This window comes from Chrysochloris asiatica, unplaced genomic scaffold (genome assembly GCF_000296735.1).
Source record: "Chrysochloris asiatica unplaced genomic scaffold, ChrAsi1.0 scaffold00209, whole genome shotgun sequence".
NCBI lineage: Eukaryota > Metazoa > Chordata > Mammalia > Afrosoricida > Chrysochloridae > Chrysochloris > Chrysochloris asiatica.
In genome coordinates, this window is record NW_006408727.1 from 1,938,528 (window position 1) to 1,960,010 (window position 21,483).

The 21,483-nt window shown below is 39.6% G+C and overlaps 1 protein-coding gene across 1 annotated transcript in view; it reads left to right on the top strand.

Annotated features, from left to right (window-relative positions):
- Positions 1–21,483, top strand: part of TEC (tec protein tyrosine kinase) — a 110,680-nt gene that overhangs the window by 43,568 nt on the left and 45,629 nt on the right. The window contains exons 2-4 of the mRNA XM_006872672.1: positions 11,922–12,026; positions 17,595–17,676; positions 18,331–18,459. Of these exons, the coding sequence (XP_006872734.1) occupies positions 11,922–12,026; positions 17,595–17,676; positions 18,331–18,459 (316 nt within the window). The remainder of the gene's footprint in view (positions 1–11,921; positions 12,027–17,594; positions 17,677–18,330; positions 18,460–21,483) is intronic.

The following is a 21,483-nucleotide window of genomic DNA, read 5'->3' on the forward strand; positions in this document are numbered from 1 at the left end:
AATCCAAAATAAAAACATTTAATAAATTAAAAAAAAAAAATAATACTAATAACAAAATATATTGAGCATTTGCTGCTTGTCAGCTTTGTTCCAAGAATTTTACCTGACTTGACTCTTAATACTTAGACCACACTTATTATGTTGTGCTGCTGTTATCTGTTCAATTTCATAGCTAATGAAAGTGAAATATAGAGCAGTTGAGTAACTTGTTTAAAGTCACACTACAAATGGCAGAGCCAAGATTCAAACTCAGGCAGTCTGTCTCCAGAGCCTTTGCTCTGAAGCAGCAAACTACTGTTAAGAGAATCCTGCTGGTCTTAGCATGTTGTTACTGTTAAGTGCTTTGTGGGTGATTCTGACTCATAGTGACCCAGTATAGAGTTTCTGAGGGGCAACTGGTGGGTTTGAACCGCTGACCTTGTGGTTAACAATTCAGTGCTTATCTTACAATGTCATACCAGTACTTAGCATAAAATTCATAAAGTGAGTTGTCTTTTTTTGTCCTTAACTTATTTTAATTTCCAAAAGCTGCTCTATTTTTCTTCCTCCCCCATATGATAGTGCACAAATCAACTTTATGTTTTTAACAGCCTTGACCCACGTGTACAAAATAACAATCACTTAAGGCAATGGTTTCTCATTGAGTAGAAGATAAAGTGCTTTACCTACAAAGTCCTTTATAATCTGGTTTTATCCCACCCTCACAATCCTGTTTCCAGCCACTTCCACTTGCCCCCTAAGTGCATCGGTTGCTGTTGTTAAATGCAATTGAGTTGGTTCCAACTCATAAGTGACCTTGTGGAAACTTTCCATGGAGCAACTGGTGGGTTAACCTTGCGGTTAGCAGTCTAGTACTGCTTATCGTATAGCGCCATACCAGAACCCCTCAATGTACCTAGTAACACTGAAATCCTTGCCATCTTCAAACCTGTCATGTTCTTTGGTAACTACACCCTCTGCTCTAGCTGTTGGCTGTAACTTATATTCTCCTTTCTTTTCTGGGGAAAAGTCATATTCATGTGTCAGGGCTTAGCTGAAGGAGCTAAAGGTTTTTCTAACCCCTCTCTGGAAGTGTTAACTTCTTTTTTTGTGTATCACTGCACTTTATTCAATAAAGGACGGCCTACCTCATGTGGCACTGTAGGATAAGCACTGAATTGCTAACTACAAGGTCAGTGATTCAAACCCACCAGCCATTCCTCAGAAACCCTATACAGGGTTGCTGTGAGTTGGAACTGATTTGACAACACTTAAAAACAACAACTCACTGATGGCAATGACAACACACTATCTAATGAGTAATCATCGCACACTCAACTGGATTCCTTGAGGAAAAGGACTGGCTTGGTTTCCTCAGATGCTACATACATGATACATGAGCTATAGAGACAGAGGGGTGTGAGATCATGCGAAGAGATGAAGATATTTATGGAAGGTTGTGGTTAAAGTGCCTGTGTACAACAGAACAAAACACTGCCCAGTCCTGCACCCTTACAATCTTTGCTGTGTTTGAGCGCATTGTTGCGGTCACTGTGGAAATTCATGTCATTGAAAGTCTTCCTCTGTTTTGCTCACCAAGCACAATGTCCTCCTGTCAGGACCAGTCCTTTCTGATAGCATGTAATCAGATGTATGTAAGATGAAGTCTCACTATCCTTACTTCTGTGGAACATTCTGGCTGTACATGTCTTCTAATACATATTTATTCATTCTTCTGGCATTCTTGGTGTGGCACTGTAGCATTAGCACTGGACTGCTAACCACAAGGTTGACAGTACAAACTCACCAGCTGCTCCTCAGAAACTCTACAGAAAGTGCTAGGAGTCGGCACTGACTCAAAAACACTTGAACAACTGGTAGTCCGTAGTATATTTAATCTGCTTTGGCACCAATTCTTCTTCAGCCTTCCGTATTCATAGTCCAGCTCTGAGGTGATTTGAAAATACTGCAGCGTGCGTCAGGTGTACCTTAGTCCTCAAAGTCACATCCTGGCCTTTTAACACAGTTAAGAGGTTTTTGCAGCAGAGTTTTTCAATGTATTACATCATTTGATTTCTTGCCTGCTGCTTCCATGGGTGTTGACTATGAACACTCACGTTCACAGTTGTGAAATCCCTAACAACTTCAAATTTTGTAGCATTATCATGTTTTTAATAAACGTATGTTGCTGTTGTTAAGTACTATTGAGTCGGTTCTGACTCATAGAGACCCTGTACAGGATTTCTGAGGAGGTAGGTTTGAACTGCTGATCTTGTGGTTCTCAGACCAATGCTGATCCTACAGCACCACAGCAGAAGCCTAATATATGCAAAATTTAATAATATATAGAAAATAATGAACAAAAATACAAGTACAAGCTAATTATTATATCTCTTATTATATTTATTATATCTATTATTATATCTCACAATGAGCAGTTGTTATATTATATCTATTATTATATCTCAAAATGAGCAGGACCAAATGTATTAAATTGAAGTATATTGTATCACCAATATCTGATCATTTTTTATTTTTTCAAAAGTGACAGTTTCTTATGGCTTGACCGCGTATTATTGTCAGGTGCCATCGAGTCAGAACCGACTCATAGCGACCCCATGCACAGCAGAACGAAACAATGTCCGATCCTGGGCCAACCTCACTACTGCTGCCACACTTGAGTCCATCAATGATGCCACCTGGCTGATCCATCTCATTGGGGGTCTTCCTCTTTTTCTCTGACCCTCCACTCTACCCAGCATGACATCCTTCTCCAACGATTGTTTCCTCCGGACAATATGTCCAAAGTAGGAGAGATGAAGCTTAGCCATCCTGGCCTCCAAGGAGCACTCTGGCTGCACTTCTTCCAAAACAGATCTATTGGTTCTTTTGGCAGTCCATGGCACTTTCAGTATTCTCCTCCAACACCACAACTCAAAGGCATCAATTCTTCTACGATCTTCCTTATTCACTGTCCAGCTTTCGCATCCATATGAGGCTATTGACCATATGAGGCATATGACCGTGTATTAGGATCTCCTGATTCCGCTGCCTCTGCTGCCACTGTTTCTCTGCCATTGCTTCTCATTGTCTATTACCATCCCTGGTGTCATGACTCTATGTTTCCTAGATCAAGGATGTTCAACATAGGGATCCCAGGCTCAAAGGATATGCTCCATTCCTGCCTCTTCTTTGTTGATAGTGAGAGCCTTCTTTCTGCCTCTGGAATAGCTCAGTTTAAATGTAGCAACATGACAAAACTGAACAGTCCTCTCATTGTTGTTGTTGTTAGGTGCCATCGAGTTGATCCCGACTCATAGTAACCCTCTGTACAACACAGCAATCACTGCCCGGTCTGGTGCCATCTCACAATTGTTGTTAAGTTTGAGTCCATTGCTGCTGCCACTGTGCCAATCCATGTCTTTGGGTGTTGTCTTCATTTTTGCTGATCTTACACTTTACCCAGCACGATAACCTTCTCCAGGGATTGGTCCCTTCTGACAATGTGTCCCAAATATAAGAGATGCAGTGTGGCCATCCTGGCTTCCAAGGAGCACTCTGGCTGTATTTCTTCTAAAACAGATTTGTTTCTTCTTCTGGCAGTCCATGGTTCTCTTAGTATTCTTCTCCAACATCATAATTCAAGTATATCACTTTTTAAAAAATTATCTTCCATATTCACTGTCCAACTTTAGTATACATATGAGTTTATTGAAAATACCATGGTTTGGGTCACATGTACCTTACTTAGCCCTCAAATTGACATCTTTGCTCTTCGTCACTTTAAAAAGCTCTTGTGCAGCAGATTTGCCTAATGCAATATATCACCTGATTTCCTGACTGCTGCTTCCATGAGTGTTGATGGTTTATCTGAATAAAATAAAGTCTTTGGTAATTTCAATCTTTTCTCTGTTTAACTTTATTGGTCCAGTGGTGAGGATTTTGTTTTCTTTACATTGAGGTGCAACCCATACCAAAGGCTGTGGTCTTTGATCTACTTCAGTATTTTAAATCCTCTTCACTTACAGCAAATAAGGCTTTTATCATCTGCATATCACAAGTTGTTAATGAGTCTTCCTCCAGTCCTGATTTCATGTTCTTCTGCATATGATTATCCAGCTTCTTGAATTATTTGCTCAGCATACAGATTGAATAAATAAGGTGAAAGAATACAACTCTGGCACACACTTTCCTAATTTTAAATCATTCAGTGTCCTCCTATTCTGTTCGAATGACTGCCTCTTGGTCTATATTTACATTAAATGAGCACAATAAAGTATTTTGGAATACTCATTCTCCACAATGTTGTCCATAGCTTGTCATTATCCACACACTCAAAAGTATTTGCACAGTTAATAAAGCACAGGTGAACATCTTTCTGGTATTCTCTGCTTTCCGCCAAGATCCACCTGACCTAAGTAATGATATCCCTCATTCCATGTCCCCATCTGAATTTAGTCAGAACCTTTGGCAGCTCCCTGTCAATGTACTGCTACAGCCTTTTTAAAATTATCTTTAGCAAAACTTTACTTGCATGGAACATCAGTGATATTGTCCGACAATTTCTGCATTCTGTTGGGTCACCTCTCTTTGAAATGAGCACAAATACGGATCTCTTCCAATCAGTTGGCCAGGTAGCTGTCTTCCAAATTATGTGGCATAGATGAGTGAGTGCCTCCAATGCTGCCTCACTTTGTTGAAAGATTTCAATTTGTACTCCATCAATTCCCAGAGCCTTATTCTTTCCAAATACCTTCAGTGTACCTTGGACTTCTTCCTTCAATATCATTGGTTCTTGATCATATGTTATTTCTTGAAATGTTTGAACATCGACCATTTCTTTTTGGTATAGTGATTCTGTATATCCCTTCTATTTTCTTTTAATGCTTTCTGCATCACTCAATATCTTGCTTGTTGTTGTTAAGTGCCGTCGAGTCAGTTCTGACTCATAATAACCCTGCATAGGGTTTCTGAGGAGCATGTGGTGAGTTTGAACCGCTGTGGTTCAAACCAACCTTGCACTCCTGTGTTTATCCTACAGCACCACAATAGGACTCAATATTGCAATTGAAGGCTTGAATTTTTCTTCAGTTCCTTCAGCTTCAGAAATGCTGAGTATGTTCTTCCCTTTTGGTTTTCTAATTTCAGGTTTTTGCACATCTCATAATATTTGACATTACGAAATTTTCTGTTCAGCCTTTTACCTTCTCATTTCTTCTATTTGCTTTAGTATCTCTTCCCTGGAGTGCAAGCTCTAGAGTTTTTTCTGACATTCATTTTGGTCTTTTCTTTTTTTCTTGTCTTCCTACTGACCTTTTGCTTTCTTATTGTATGATGTTCTTGATGTCATCCCAATCTCATCTGGTGTTGGATCATTATTGTTTTTTGAGATGATCTCTAAATTCAGGTAGAATGTATTCAAGGTAATATTTTGTCTCTTACAGACTTGTTTTCATTTTCTTCAGCTTCAGCCTAAACTTGCATATGCAGCTTATAAGCCAGTGCTTTTTCTGTAGTGCCACACCAGTACTCCACTTAAACCATAATCTTCATCATTAAATATGTCCATATATATAACTGGAATCCTGGTGTGGCACCGTGGGTTAATGTGCTGGACTGCCAAGTCAATTTGAAGTACGGGGTCAGTGGTTCAAGCTCATCAGCTGCTCCTGGGAAACCCTATATGGGGTCACTGAGTTGGAACCAACTCGACGGCACTTAACAACAACATATGTACTACTACATATTTTGTAGTATAGAAGCTTTTTATTGCTATTTTAACTGTTAAAAAAAAAAGTCATTAACCATCTGTGATATGCAGAAGACACACCTTGCTTGTTGAAAGTGAAGAGGACTTGAAGCACTTGGTAATGAAAAACAAGGAATACAGCCTTCGGTGTGGATTACAACTCAGTGTAAAATAACAGAAATCCTTACAATTGGACCAATAAACAACAATATTATAAATGGAAAAAAGATTGACGTTGTCAAGGATTTCATTTTACTTCGATCCATAATCAACACTTATGGAGGCAGCAGCTGGGCTAATCTACTGCAGAAGATCTGGTTTGGGCACTAAGGGGCTCTTGGCCCAAATCATGATATCTTCAATTACCTCGGATGCATTCAAAAGCTGGAAAATGAATTTGGAAGACTGAAGAAGAATTCATGCCTTTTAATTATGGTGTTGGTTAAGAATGTTAAATATACCATGGACTACCAGAAAAATCGGGTCCTGGTGTGCCGCTGTAAAATAAGTACGGGGGAATGCAAGTTAGTTTGAGCCACAAGGTAGGCAGTTCAAACCCCCTAGTCACTCCTTGGAAACTGTACACAGGATCACTGTGAGTTGGAACCAACTCACCGGCACTTAACAACAACTAGAAGAATGAGCAAATCTGTTTTGGTAGAAGTACAACCTGAATGTTCCTTAGAATTGAGGATGACATCCATAAAGATTACAGCCAAGAAAACTTGCCAGAGCAGTTCTACTCTGTAACACATGAGGTCACCATCTAAGTCAGAGTTGACTCAGTAGTAATGAGTTTGGGGTTGTGATTTGTTTTGTTTTTGTTTTAAGATGAGTATAGTGTTGCTTACTGTAGCTGTGAGAATTAAAAGCACTTGTCATAATACCTGGACTATGTGCTCATAGTCAGTTGTTGGAACAGAACATGGGAACACTGAATGGATTAAAATGAAGAAAGGTGTGCAATAGGATTGTGTTCTGTCACCATACTTATTCAACCTGTATGCTAAGCAAATAAACTGAGAAGTTGGGCTATATGAAGAAAAACATGGCCTCAGGATTGGAGGAAGACTCATTAACAACCTGAGATCAATATGCAGGTGATATAACTTTGCTTGCTGAAAGTGAAGAGGACTTAAAGTATTTACTGATTAAGATCAAAGACCACAACCTTAGGTATGGATTGCATCTTAATGTAAAGAAAACAAAAATCCTCACCACTGGACCAATAAACAACATTCTTATCAAGGGAGAAAAGATTGAAGTTGTCAAAGACTTCATTCTTCTTGGATCAACTATCAGCACTTATGGAAGCAGCAGTCAAGAAATCAGACGACTTATTGCATTGGGCTAATCTGCTGCACAAGACCTTCTTAAAGTGTTGAAGAGCAAAGATGTCAGCTTGAGGACTAAGGTGCGCCTGACCCAAGCCATGGTATTTTCAGTAACCTCATATGCATGCGAAAGCTGTACAGTGAATAAAGAAGACCATAGAAGAATTAATGCTTTTGAGTTATGGTATTGGAGGAGAATATTGAAAGTGCCATGGGCTGCCAAAAGAACCAACAGATCTGTATTAGAAGAAGTGCAGCCAGAGTGCTCCTTGGAGGCCAGGATGGCCAGACTTCGTCTCTCATACTTTGGACATATTGTCAGGAGGGACCAGTCGCTGGAGAAGGATATCATGTTTGGTAAGGTGGAGGGTCAGAGAAAAAGAGGAAGACCCCCAGTGAGGTGGATTGGCCAAGTGGAAGCATCAATGGGCTCAAGCATGGCAACAATTGTGAGGTTGGCCCAGGACCAGGCAGTGTTTCATTCTATTGTACATAGGGTCGCTATGAGTTGGTACTGACTCGATGGTACCTAACAATAACAACATATGCTCAGCAAGTGAGCTTCTCTTACCTTGTTTTTGATATTCCTTGCACATAGTTGCTGACACATAGGGGATACTGCTTTGTGAGACACTGAGGGGAAGGAAGACAAGGAAAATCAGTATGATACCAGGCAACTAGGGAAGAAGAGAGCATCAGAACTCTCAAATGCCCCATAAAGGTAATAACTGAGAAAAGACCTCTTGTTGAGAACAGCTTTTAAAGTGTGTGAAGTGTGAGGCAGGTTGTAAAATGGTTCAGGAAGGAGTAGGCGGAAAGGAAATGAAGGCCTTTTGAGAAGGAAAGAAAAGAGGGTAGTATCATGGGCAGAGAGAGGTTCTTGGTATGGATGGAGAGGCCTGGATGTGTCTGTGGTGGTGCTGTGCCATCAAGTCAGTGCCAACTCATAGTGACACTATTTACAAGAGCAGAAAATCTCTTCTTTCTCCTGCCAATTGTCTGGTAGATTTGAACTGCTGACCACGTGGTTAGCAGCCCAAGTCATAACCCACTATGATACCAGGGCTCCTTTTATGCGTATGTTGTTAAGTTGATTCAGGTCTGACTCATAGCAATATTTTATAGGGCTTCCGAGGTGGGTTTGAACTACTGACCTTTTGGTTGCTTATCTTACAGTACTACACCAGTTCTGTAGACAGAAGTAAATTTCACAGAAGAGAATGACTGGGGAGAATGCCCTTCTCCTTATCTTGACTGAAGCTCAGTCTGTGCTTGGTACCCATTAGTTTGTTGCATCCCCTGACTTGGTTCCATTAATTCTGTCACCTCCTTGCAGCTAAGGAATCCCAGCTCTAGTGGCCTTTGTGGAGTCCTGCTGTCGTTCAAGCTCAACAGCCACTCCTCAGAAACCCTATACAGGGTTGCTATGGGTCAGAACCCACTCTATAGCAGTTAACAACAAAAACAATAGTGGGTATTGTGATTGGTTGAGGTCCTTGGGGATAGTTTTAGCTTGTCTGAGATGCAGTTTCCTCACCCGTAAAATGAGGAGAATAATACATACCATACAGAGATCTTTTGAGCAAAGAGTGAAATAATGCTTGCTAAGGGTCAGGTGGGACTCCTAGCTTCCCACCTGGATCAGCACTGGACTGTGAACCACAGGGTTAGTGGTTCAAACTCACCAGCTGTTTCTCGGAAACCCTATACAGAGCCGCTATGAGTCAGAACTGACTCGACAGCACTTAACTTCAACAGCGACTAGGATCAGGTGAGAAGAGCCCTATAGGTGCAGTGGTTAAAGCTCCTTACTGCTAACAGAAAAGTTGACTGTTTGAATCCAGGAGCTGCTCTGTGGGAGAAAGATGTGGCAGTCTGCGTGTGTGGGAAGAACAGCTTTGGACATATTGTGGGGCAGTTCTACTCTGTCCTATGGGGTTTTAATGAATGGGAATCAACTTGATATCAGTGGATTTGATTTATTTTTGTTTGTAAGAACCAATTACTGTGTCACAACCACTGTGCCCTTTTAGCCCAGGACACAGGGTAGAGGGTCTGTCCAGAGGCCAGAGAGGCAACAGGTTCACCCCAAAGACTAGTAAAACAATGTACATTTTATTGTTTTTCTTTCTATTCTTTATCATCTGACTATTTAAAAAAAAAAAAAAAAAACACTTTAGTTGTTATACAACTTTTTGTTTGTTGTTGTTGTTAGGTTCCATTGAATCAGTACGAACTCATAGTGACCCTATGCACAACAGAATGAAACACTGCCCGGTTATTGAAAATACCCTGGCTTGGGTAAGGCACACCTTAGTCCTTAAATTGACATCTTTGCTCTTCAACACTTTAGAGAGGTCTCGTGCAGCAAATTTGCCTAATACTTGATTTTTTGACTCCACCATGAGGGTTGATGGTGGATCTGAGCAAAATGAAGTCTTTGACAATATCAGTCTTTTCTCCATTTATATGGATATTATTTATTGGTCCACTGGTGAGGATGTTTATTTTATTTACACTGAGGTGCAACCCATGCCAAAGTCTGTGGTCTTTGGTCTTCACCAGTAAGCATTTTAAATCCTTTTCACTTTCAGCAAGCAAAGTTGTATCATCTGCATATCACAGGTTGCTAATGAACTATCTTGATGCCATGTTTTTCTTCATATAATTCAGCTTCTCAGATGATTTGCTTAGCATACAGATTGAATAAATATGGTGAAAGAATACAACCCTGGCATACACCTTTCCTAATTTTAAACCATTCAGCATCCCTTGTTCTGTTCGAACAACTGCCTCTTGATCTATGTGCAGGTTCCTCATGAGCACATTTAAGTGTTCTGAACTATTCATGCTTTTCAATGTCACCCAGAGCTTGTCATGATCCACACAATTGAAAGCCTTTGCGTAGTCAATAAAGCACAGGTAAATATCTCTCTAGTGTTCTCTGCTTTCAGCCAAGATCCATCTGACTTCGGCAATGATATCCTTTGTTCCATATCATCTTCTGAATCTGGCTTGAACCATTGGAAGTTCTCTGTCAATGTATGGTTGCAGTTGTTTCTGTATTACCTTTAGTAAAACTTTACTTGTATAGGATACTAATGATATTGTCCAATGAATTCCGTATTCCCCTGGGTCACCTCTCTTTGGAATGGGCCAAGATATGGGTCTCTTCCAACCAGTTGGCCAGGTAGTTGTCTTCCAAATTTCTTGTGCCGCATCAATTTGTTGAGAGATTTCAATTTATATTCCATCAATTCTCGGTGCCTTGTTCTTTGCCAGTGATTTCAATGCACCTTGGACTTCTTCCTTCAGGATCATTGGCTCTGGATTATATGCTACCTCTTGAAATGATTCGACCATTTCTTTTTTGGTACAGTGAGTCTGTGTATTCTTCCACCTTCTTTTGTTGCTTTCTGCATCATTCAATATTTTGCCCATAGAATCAGAATCCTTCAATACTTCACGTTGAGGTTTGAAGTTTTTCTTCAGTTCCCTCAGCTTGAGACATTCCGAGTGTGTTCTTCACGTTTTGATTTCTAACTCCAGGTCTTTGCACATTTCATTATAAATATTTGAGTTTGCCTTCTTGGAAGCTGACCTTTGAAATTTTCAGTTTAGTTCTTGTACCTCCTCACTTCTTCCATTTGCTGTAGCATATCTGCACTGGAGAGCAAGTTTCAGAGTCTCTTCTTATATCCATTTTGTTCTGTTCTTTCTTGTTTTCTTAATGACCTTTTATTTTCTACCTGTATGATGTTCTTGATGTCATCCTACAACTCTTCTGGTCTTAGGTCTTTAGTGTCTAATGCATCACATCTGTTCTTCAGATGATCTCCAAATTCAGGTGGGATGTATTCAATATTATATTTTGGCTCTCGTGGACTTGTTCTAATTCCAAACTTTTTGTTTGAAATATACTAGTTCATATTATTCAGTAATGTTGTAATATTTCTGCATTGTATTTGTAATAATATTTAATGGGTGCGTTATATCTAGTTATCTTTGCTCATGCTACTATATATTCTTTTGGATTGTTTTTTCTGGAATAAATTTCCAGGAATGAGCTTACTGTGTTCATGGATATAAATTATTTTAGGGGCTTTGTATGTCATTAGTTAATTGCTCCAGGCAGATCTATAGTGAGGGGGTTGGAGGTAGAACATTTAATAATAGAGTTTAAACGGAGGCTTTACATGAAAATCTAAGTTTACCTCACATCTCCCTGAGTTCTGTGTGCTGCATCTCCTGGTTTGGGGGTGTGGAGACAGAGCTAGCTGGAGGTTGGGACTGTGACTGAGTAAATGGAATTTTACTTCAGTTTGGTCTCTGATACTTTATTTTTTGGAACTGTCATCAGAAGTTGAAGACTTGAAAAGGTGTTTGTCTGAGAGGAAGAAGCATCAATGAAGGTAGTCCATGGCACTGTGTTGGGCTGCTAACCACAAAGTCTGCAGTTCAAACTCACTTGTTGCTCCTTAGACAAAAGATGAGACTGTCTTCTCCTGTAAAGATCTATAGTCTCTGAAACCCTGTACTCAGGGACACTGTGAGTCAGAATCAGCTGGAGCCATTGAGTATGGGTGTTTTTGGTTTAGAGATTTAAATTTTTTTTTTAGACAAAAGTGCAGAACAGTTTTATCTTTACAAGATATTAAAGGATTTAATTATTTTATTATCATTAACTATTAATATTTTAAGCAGTTTTAACAGTTAAGGGGGCATGCTGTAGATAACTATTAAGGAAATTACAGTATTTTGAATCAGTGATTTCATTAACAAATTTTGCTGTGAATAACATTTCCCCCTGTATCTTGTAATGTTTGTAAGGGATCTCTCTTTCTTTCTCTTTTTAACAGAAAAAATACAGAAAAGGGTTTATTGACGTTTCAAAAATCAAGTGTGTGGAAATAGTGAAGAATGATGATGTTGTCATTCCCTGCCAAAATAAATACCCGTTTCAGGTGAGCTGGCATATTTCCTCAGCAAGTGTGATGCTGGGCTCTTAGTTACCCTTACTACTTGACATTACCATTTCCTGACATTGCCTTGGACACTTATAGGTTTGTTTGCCTCTTTAATAGTAACTGCTGCTCTCCATAAACTGTTGATCGGCCTTGGTTAAAACATTATTATATTCTTGTCTTGGTCTGTTAGGTCCTACCAGGAGTCTTGAGTTTCTAAACCAGAGACTTAGTTTACTACTATTCTAATATTCAAGACGACTTTAAAAAGTTTCTGGAAAGATTCCATTATCTTTAATTCCATTTTTCTGTAAACTTTTTGAAGTCTTCTCATATCATAGAAGAATTAGGACATGGGAAGAACTTTTCTCTATGAAGTTAAAAAGCTGAGAGGTGGCAGGTGTGAGCTACCTATACAGACATGAATCAGCAAGACTGCTTGGGTTGAAAAATATAGCATCAGCATTGTCTATTAATTAGACACTGGATTTTTATAAGGGTTATCACATGTCCCTCCACACAGCTTCTATTGCATAAGGAAGGGAAATATCATACTATTCTCATTTATGACTGAGGAAATCGAGGCTCAAGGAGGCTAAATGTCTTTTCCAGAGTCACTTTGTGAATGAAAACCTTCCTAGAAGGCAGTATACCAGAACAGGGAGGTTAACGGAAGAATGATGAAGACAGGGAGAAATGCAAGGATTAAAGGGGGTAGAGGTAAATACCCTGCAACAACAGTGTTCTGTTGGTAGGTACATGGACAGATCCACAGGCTGAACAGACATGGGGAGGGAGAGGGGAAATATACTTAGAAGTTTATAGAGTTTGACAGAGGATATTTCTACCTGGGTATTAACCCTTGCTGCAAACACACCTATGAATGTTGTTGAGTATTGGGGTGCGGGGGGGTTGCGGGGGAATGTCCTAGACATTTCAAAATACCTTCAAGCAATGAGTTGCTGGATCTCAGCAATGAGTTTCTCTATAGTCTCAGGAGACACCATGGTCAATTGGCATAACACAGTCCACAAAGACAATGGTTTACAACCTACTGGGATCATAAAAGGCCGTGGCAGCCACGTAAGGTGCAACTGTTGGTCTCGGTGTGTGGAGGAAAGAATAATGTTGAAAACTGAAGGTGCTTGGAGTCTTTGATTGTTTTTTAATTGCTGCTATGAAAATTATCAACTACATTTGAAATTAACATGTACCAATTTGGGGATTAAGATGACTTGAATAAACTGAAATATTCAATATTTAAAATTGCATCTAGATTACTTTCCACTAGTGACAGCTCATTGGAAATGCAATACTTTGTATGATGGCATTAAACTGCAAACCACAAGGTCAGTGGTTCAAGCCCACCAGCAGCTCTGCAGGAGAAATACGAGGCTTTCTACTCCCACAAAATTATACTGCCTCGGAAATCCTATACAGGGTCAGTATGCATCAGAACCAACTCCATGGCACGTAACAACAAGTGTCAGCTCACATGCAAATTGAAGCTGAGGGTAATTAAAATAAATCCATAAGAACCAAAGAATGACCTTGAATATATCCCACTTGAATTTAGAGACTATCTCAATATTTGACACTTTGAACACTATTAACCACAGACCAGATGAATTATAAAATAATATCAAGGACATCATACATTAAGAAAGCAAGGAGTCATTAAAAATACAGCGAAGTAAGAAAAGACCAAAATGGATGTCAGAAGAAAATCTGAAAGTAAAGTGAGAGAAGAAATGATGAAGTAAAAGTGCTGAACAGGAGATTTCAAAAGGTAGCGCTAGAGGACAAACCACTACAATGAAATGTGCAAAGACCTGGAGTTAGAAAAACAAAAGAACACAACACCCCCGGCATTTCTCAAGCTGAAATAACTGAAGGAAAAATTCAAGCCTCAAGTTGCAATATTGAAGGTTTATTTAAGAATCAGGATAAACCTAGAACAATAGCAAGTATTCCCTTCTTTAGCCATTTATAATTGTCAAGAATAATAAGTTTAAAATCTAAAATTCTCTGAAAATTTAAGAACTGTAATTGAGTAATTTAAACCAGTAGAATTTGAATGGTGAAAAAAAATCTTTTATTATAACCTAAAACATCAATCCTAGTTTCCCAGCTTAACAGTGAAAGTTTGCATCAGGTTCAAATACAAGAGAACAGAGGATCAAAAAAAAAGGAAAAAAGCAAAAACATTAAAACAGCAGAATGTCCATAGATACCAAATGCTAGCTAAAAGGAGGTTTCTTCCACTTCTAGCATGTTCTAGCCTCTAAGAAGAAAAAGGAGTCCTGGTGTGGCACCTATCGGGTAAGCACAAAGTTGGAGATTCAAACCCACCAGATGCTCCTCAGAAACTATACAGGGCAGCTATGAGTAGGAACCAGCTCCATAGCACGTGAACATGATGGATCTGCAGGATAAGGGATGCAAACCACAAGGTCAACAGTTCAAGCCTACCAGCACTCCATGGGAGAAAGATGAGGCTTTCTGTTCTCCCAAAGATTTACAGCTTTGAAAACCATATACAGGGTTGCTATGAGTTGGAACCAACTTGATGACACTTAACAACAACAACAACAACAGGAAGGAGTAGGAGTTTCTAGGTGATGCAAACATACTGGGTTGCTAATCAAAAGATTGGAGATTCAAATCCACCCAGAGATGCCTTGGAAGAAATACCTGACAATCTTCCTCCCCAAACTCAGCCATTACAAATGTTGTGCATGGAGTACTGTTCTACTTTGACACTCATGAGGTCTTTAAAGATCTGAATTGACTCTATGGAAACTGGTTAGGAGGTGCACTAAGCAAGGGGCAAGTGAGTAAATTCCACTTTTATTGCTAACTGCCCAAGAAGGATAAGCAAGAATCCAGTCCTCAGATTATGAGGTTGGGTCCAGTCCTCACCTTCCAGTTGCTCCTCAGTACCAGCAGCGCAAGTGGCACTGAGTCTCACCACACAGAGCTAGGCCACAGCTTTCAAGTTAGAAGGATACCTTCTTTGAAACTGCCAAATAGGCAAATGCCAGCCCGTGAGGGCTGTCACTGATAATCTACTACATTGACTCAGAAATTCAGAGTATAGCATACTGAGGACTACATCTTTATTACAAACAGAAGAATATAAATGAAGAGATGCATAGGGTGAGGCCTAGGAGGGGGTTCCAGCTCAATGCTTCCATGAATCAAAGAGGGATGCACTGCCCTTTCTCATGCACAGTCACCATCTGAGCCTTAGTGTTCCAGGCTCCTAGCAGCCTCCCCACATAGCCATGATAGATGATATCATGCCTTCTAAGACTTAATATTGGGCCTCCCAAGTATTCCCTCCTGATCTGGTCAGGACCCACTCATTAGCCTCAGGTGTGGTCCAACTCTCAGGAATCGAGACCAAAGGCCAAATTGCGTTTTGCCAGATGACTCATCACCTCATAGAAGGGTTAGAGAAAAGGAAGAGGAACCAGCTGCGTAGTGGACCACCTCTTTGTTGCCTCCTTAGATGAGTCAATGCTGATGGCATTCGGGGATTTCCTGGGAGTTGGTGGTTCTTTTTCAAGATAAACCCAAATATAATATCTGCGATTTCTCCTCTAATTGAAGATATAAGTAGGAGTGAGGGTAGCTATGAGTTCATAGCATTATTCAGGGAGAGTATTTCCTCCTTGTTGAAATGGCATCTATGTAAAGTTCTCTCCCTTGACAGCTTCTGCTGTGATAGGGTGACTCATCAGAAGACTGGAGGCACACGAGAAATGAGGCTCCTCTGATTCACCCTGTCACAGTCTCCTCTACATGTGGATGGTGTGGAAAGTACCTACATGGTGTGATCTGGGTTTGCTGAGGGAAGAATACCAGTCCCTGATATCTCTTGTAATAACCTGCCTAACAGCCTGAGATGCCAAACTTAGAGATTTAGGATTTGCATTTAAGGATGGTATGTTTCAAGTTTTGTAGAAATACAGATGCCCCAAGCAGCTAGGCAATATGCCAATGTAGTCTGTTATCTGTCTGTCATCACTGGGCTGACAATCCAGAAAGCTGGGATTCTGATTTCAGAGGCCACACTTTTAAGCCTAGTGCCTCTTTAAGAGTTAATACCTGGTTGACAAATACAGTCTTAATATTTTTATTATTAATCATATGATTATGAAACATTATTTGGCCCTGTGCCATTTTCATGATTATTGGTATGTTTGAGTCCATTGTTCTGGCTACTGTGTCAATCCATCTCATTGAGGCTTTCCTTATCTGCATTGGCTTTGTATTTTATAAAACATAATGCCCCGGTCTGGGCCTAGCACTGGGTCTTTCCTGATGATATATATAAAGTAAGCAAGTCTCTCCATCTTTGCTTTTAAGAGGTAGGTATTCTGATTGTATTTCTTCTAAGACTGATTTATTCATTCTTTTGTCTGTCCTCAGTATACTTTTCCAACACCACAGTCCAAGTATATCAGCCCTTCTTCAGGATTTATTTAATAAACTTAGCTGTGAGATAATGCGTCGGACTGCAAAGTCGTTTGAACTGCAAGGTCAGTGGTACCTGACAACAACATATGCATGTGAAAGTTGGTCAGTGAATAAGGAAGACCATAGAAGAGTTGATGCATTTGGTTATGGTGTTGGAGAATATTAAAAGTACCATGGATTACCAAAAGAACAAATCAATCTATATTGGATGAAGTACAGCCTGAATGCTCCTTGGAAGCCAGAATGGTCAGACTTTGTCGCTCATACTTTGGACATACTGTTAGCAGAGACCAGACTCTGTAAAAGGATATCATGTTCAGTAATGTGGAGGGTAGGAGAAAAAGAGGAAGATCCCCTCCCCCCTCCAATGAGAATGAATGGCACAGTGGCAGCACCAGTGGGCTCAAACATAGCAATGATTGTGAGGTTGGCCCAGGACCAGGCAGTGTTTTGTTCTTTTGTGCACAGGGTCACTATGTGTTGATATCGATTTGACAGTACCCAACAACAACAATGTGTGGTGCTTTAGGATAAGCACTGGACCACAGGGTTGGTTTGAACTGCCAGGTCAAACTTACCAACTGCTCCTTGGAAACTCCATACAGAGTCACTATGATTCTAAACCAAGTCAATGGCACTTCCCAAAATAGCAATGGTAACAAGAGAAGTCTTGGTGTGGCACTGTAGGATAAGAACTGGACTGCCTACCACAAAGTCAGCAATTGAAACCCACCCACCAGTCACTCCTCAGAAACTCTATACAGTATCTCTCTGAGTCAGAACCAACTTGACAGCGCTTAACAATAGTACCAAGGAGTAATGATGGCACAATGGTGAAAGCACTTAGTTGCTAATTAAAAGGTCAGTGGTTCAAACCCACATGGTGCTTCTTGGGAAAAGATGTGGCAATCTGTTTCTGTGAAGATTTACAGCCTTGGTGACCCTTTGGGACAGTTCTACTATGTCCTATAGAGTTGTGCTGAGTCAGAACTAACTCGATGGCAATAGGTTTGGTACTCTGTGTTAAACAGACATTCTATGTGTAGCTCTTTCTTACCAATTCTATCTGTTGTTTTATTCTAGGTTGTCCATGATGCTAATACGCTTTATATTTTTGCACCCAGTGTACAAAGCAGGGACCGGTGGGTAAAGAAGTTAAAAGAAGGTAAAAATCATATAATGAGATATTAATCTGGACAAAATTGTTATGCATAATATTGTTGTAACTAAAATAGAAATATCGAAATGTACCCATTGCATTTATAATCTTTTACTCTTCAATAAGGGTCTCTCCAAGAACTTTCTTTTACTGTGATAGCAAAATCCTAAAGTAACTTCCTTTTTAATAAGTTAGTTCCTTCTTGTGGCATTGATATAGTTTCTAAGAAAACTGTACTTTCATCTAACATATCATACATTTGAAGGTGACAAAGCACTGGGCTTTTATGATCTGCAAGATTTCATATTTTATGAGGAATTGCTTATATAGTCGGCATTTGATCAAAATGTCAGTGGTATGGATGGATTGCTTGTATGGAAAGTGTTTAAATGGGTGAGGGGGAAAATAGTTGTAGGCTGACTTTTGCATTTTTTCATAATGTCCCAGCAGAAATTACATCTAGTAACAAGAATGTTTCACTATAAAAGGAGGTAAGATAAAATCAGGTTGATTTTGCTCAGTGCTGAGTCATGTGTGATTGTGAGAGCATTCTCCTATTATTAACATGGTATCTGAGGATTATGTCATGATGAACTATGTGGGAAAGCGTTTTGTAGCCTCTCTGATTCTACCAACCATTGCTGTATCTGTGCATTGCAGAAATAAAGAACAACCATAATATTATGATTAAATATCATCCTAAATTCTGGGCAGATGGAAGTTACCAGTGTTGCAGACAAACTGAGAAACTAGCACCTGGATGTGAAAAATATACTCTTTTTGAGAGCAGTAAGTAATTTTATTATTTACTCATTTTATTCTATAATTCTATGTTCAGAATGTATATATTATCTATCTGGTGAAAGAGTGGCCTGATTACTTTATCTAGTAATTCAAAAGTTAGGAAATATGTTGTAAAAAGTTTTGCTTTGATTAAATATGATCTGTATGCTGTCTGTTGTTGTCATTGTTAAGTGCCCACTGAGTCAGTTCTGACTGTTAGCGACCCTGTATAGGGTTTCCAAGGAGTGGCTGGTGGGTTTGAATTGTGATCTTGCAGTTCAAACCAACCTTGCGGTTCAGCGCTTTATTGTACAACACCACACCAGGGCTCCATATGCAATTTAGCAGTGTAAATATAGGTTGGTATATTTTATAATAATTATGAGAATTTAGTTAGCATAGAAGCAAAGGTCTATTTTGGGGCGCTTTTATGACAGCATTTAAAAATGAATCTAGTAAATGCATGAACCCAATGTGGTGTGATCAACAATTTTTCTTAGCATTAATATGCAAAGACCTGGAGTCAGAAAACAGAAAACCAAAAGGGAAAAACACGCTCAGCATTCTCAAGCTGAGTTGTTGTTGTTGTTAGGTGCCATCAGAGAACTGTATAAAACATTCAAAGCTCGACTTGTGGTATTGAAGGATTCTCTGAGCATATATTGACTGATGCAGAAAGCATCAAAAGAAGGTTGAAGGAATACACAGAATCACTGTACCAAAAAGAAATGGTTGCTGTTTAACCATTTCAAGAGGTAGCATATGATCAAGAGCCAATGATACTGAAGGAAGAAGTCCAAGGTGCATTGAAGTCATTCGCAAAGAACATGCCACCAGGAATTGATGGAATCCAAATTGAAACCTTTTCAACAAACTGAGGCAGCACTTGAGGCACTCAATCATCTATGCCAAGAAATTTCAAAGACAACTATCTTGCTAACTGATTGGAAGAGATCCATATTTGTGCCCCTTCCAAAGAGAGGTGACCCAATGGAATGCGGAAATCATTGAACAATATCTTTGATAATCCCATGCAAGTCATCTTTTACTAAAGGTAGTACAGAAATGGCTGCAAGCCTACATTGACAGAGAACTTCCAGAGGTTCAAGCTGGATTCAGAAGAGGACATAACACGAGGGATATCACTGCTGATGTCAGATGGATCTTGGCTGAAAGCAGAGGATACCAGAAAGATGTTTACCTGTGCTTTATTGACTATGCAAAGACTTTAGATTGTGTGGATCATGACAAACTCTGGACAACGTTGTGAAGTATGAGTATTCTAGAATACTTAATTGTGCTCATGAGGAACCTGTACGAAGACCAAGAGGCAGTTGTTCAAACATAACAAGGGAACACCAAATGGTTTAAAATTAAGAAAGGTGTGCGCCAGCGTTGTGTTCTTTCACCATACTTATTCAACCTGTATGCTGAGCAAATAATCCGAGAAGCTGGACTGTATGAAGAAAAATGTGGCAGCAGGATTGGAGGAAAATTTATTAACCACCTGCGATATGCAGATGATATAACCTTGCTTGCTAAAAGTGAAGAGGACTTAAATACTTGCTGATGATGAACAAAGACCACAGCCTTTGAAATGGGTTGCACCTCAATGTAAAGAAAACAAAAGTCCTCACCATTGTACCAATAAAATCATTCATATAAATGAAAATAAGACTGAAGTTATCAAAGGCTTCATTTTGCTTGGATCAACCATCAACACTCATGAAACAGCAGTCAAGAAACCAAATGACATAATGCATTACGCAAATCTGCTGCACAAGAGCTATTTAGTGTTGAAGAGCAAAGATGTCAGCTTGAGAACTGATGTGTGCCTGACCCAAGCCGTGGTATTTTCAATAACCTCATATGCATGCGAAAGTTCGATAGTGAATAAGGAAGACTGGAGAAAAATTGATGCATTTGAGTTATGGTGTTGGAGGAGAATATTGAAAGCACCATGGGCTGTCAAAAGAACAATCAGATCTGTATTGGAAAGTGTGCTTTCAGAGTGCTTCTTGGAAGCTAGAATGGCCAGACTTTGTCTCTCATATATGAGACATATTAACAGAAGAAGGGACCAGTTGCTGGAGAAAGATATCATCTTTGATAAAGTGGAGGGTTGGAGAGAAAGAGGAAAACCTCCAACGAGATGGATTGTCTCAGTAGTAGCAGCGATAGGCTTGGGCACAGCACTGATTGTGAGGTTAGTCCAGGACCAGGCAGGGTTTCGTTCTGTTGTACATAGGGTCACTATGAGTCGGAACTGACTCCATGGCACCTAACAACAGCAACATTCGTGTATTATTCACCAAATAAACTCTTCCTAGATACGTAGCTAACAGTCTTATGCAATGCACTTATAATCTGATAGGAGTTATTCTGATGCAAACAGTGGTGTGGATTTTTTTTTTTTTTTTAAGGTTTTTATTGTGGATTGAGTGAAAGTTGACAGGGCATGTCTTCAGTTTTACTTTCAACAAATCATACACCTTGTTTCATTACAATGATTATAATCTCCATGTACCATCAGTTCATAATATTTTCTCTCTATTCACTTTAGCTCTTTTGTTGTTGTTTTTCTTAAACACTGAGGCTTATATAATAATTTACACCACCAAAGGGCACATTCTGCAAGTCTGCCTCCTGGCCACCAGCTCTTACCCCGTCTCTTCCCGTGAATCTAGAATCCTCAGTTGCTCCCTCTCTCCGTGTCCCCATCTCTGCCTCCATCTCTGATATCACTGCTTTTCTGGATAAGATCTCACACTCCACTTGTGCTCTTCTTCCTTGATGGTCTTAGGGTCCTTTGTTTCTGGACTGTAAGATAAACTACATCCCTGTTTTTGTTACAAAATTTCTACCTTTACAATTGTGACAGTCTCAATTAGTCGTGATAACAGTTACTCACTATTGAATCATAAGACTCTTATCCCCATCTGTCTTAACCAGACCCATGTAGACAAGAGGAAAACTATTCAGTGAGGACACTTTCTTCCTCCATACACTCTTTTTTTTTTTTTTTTTTTT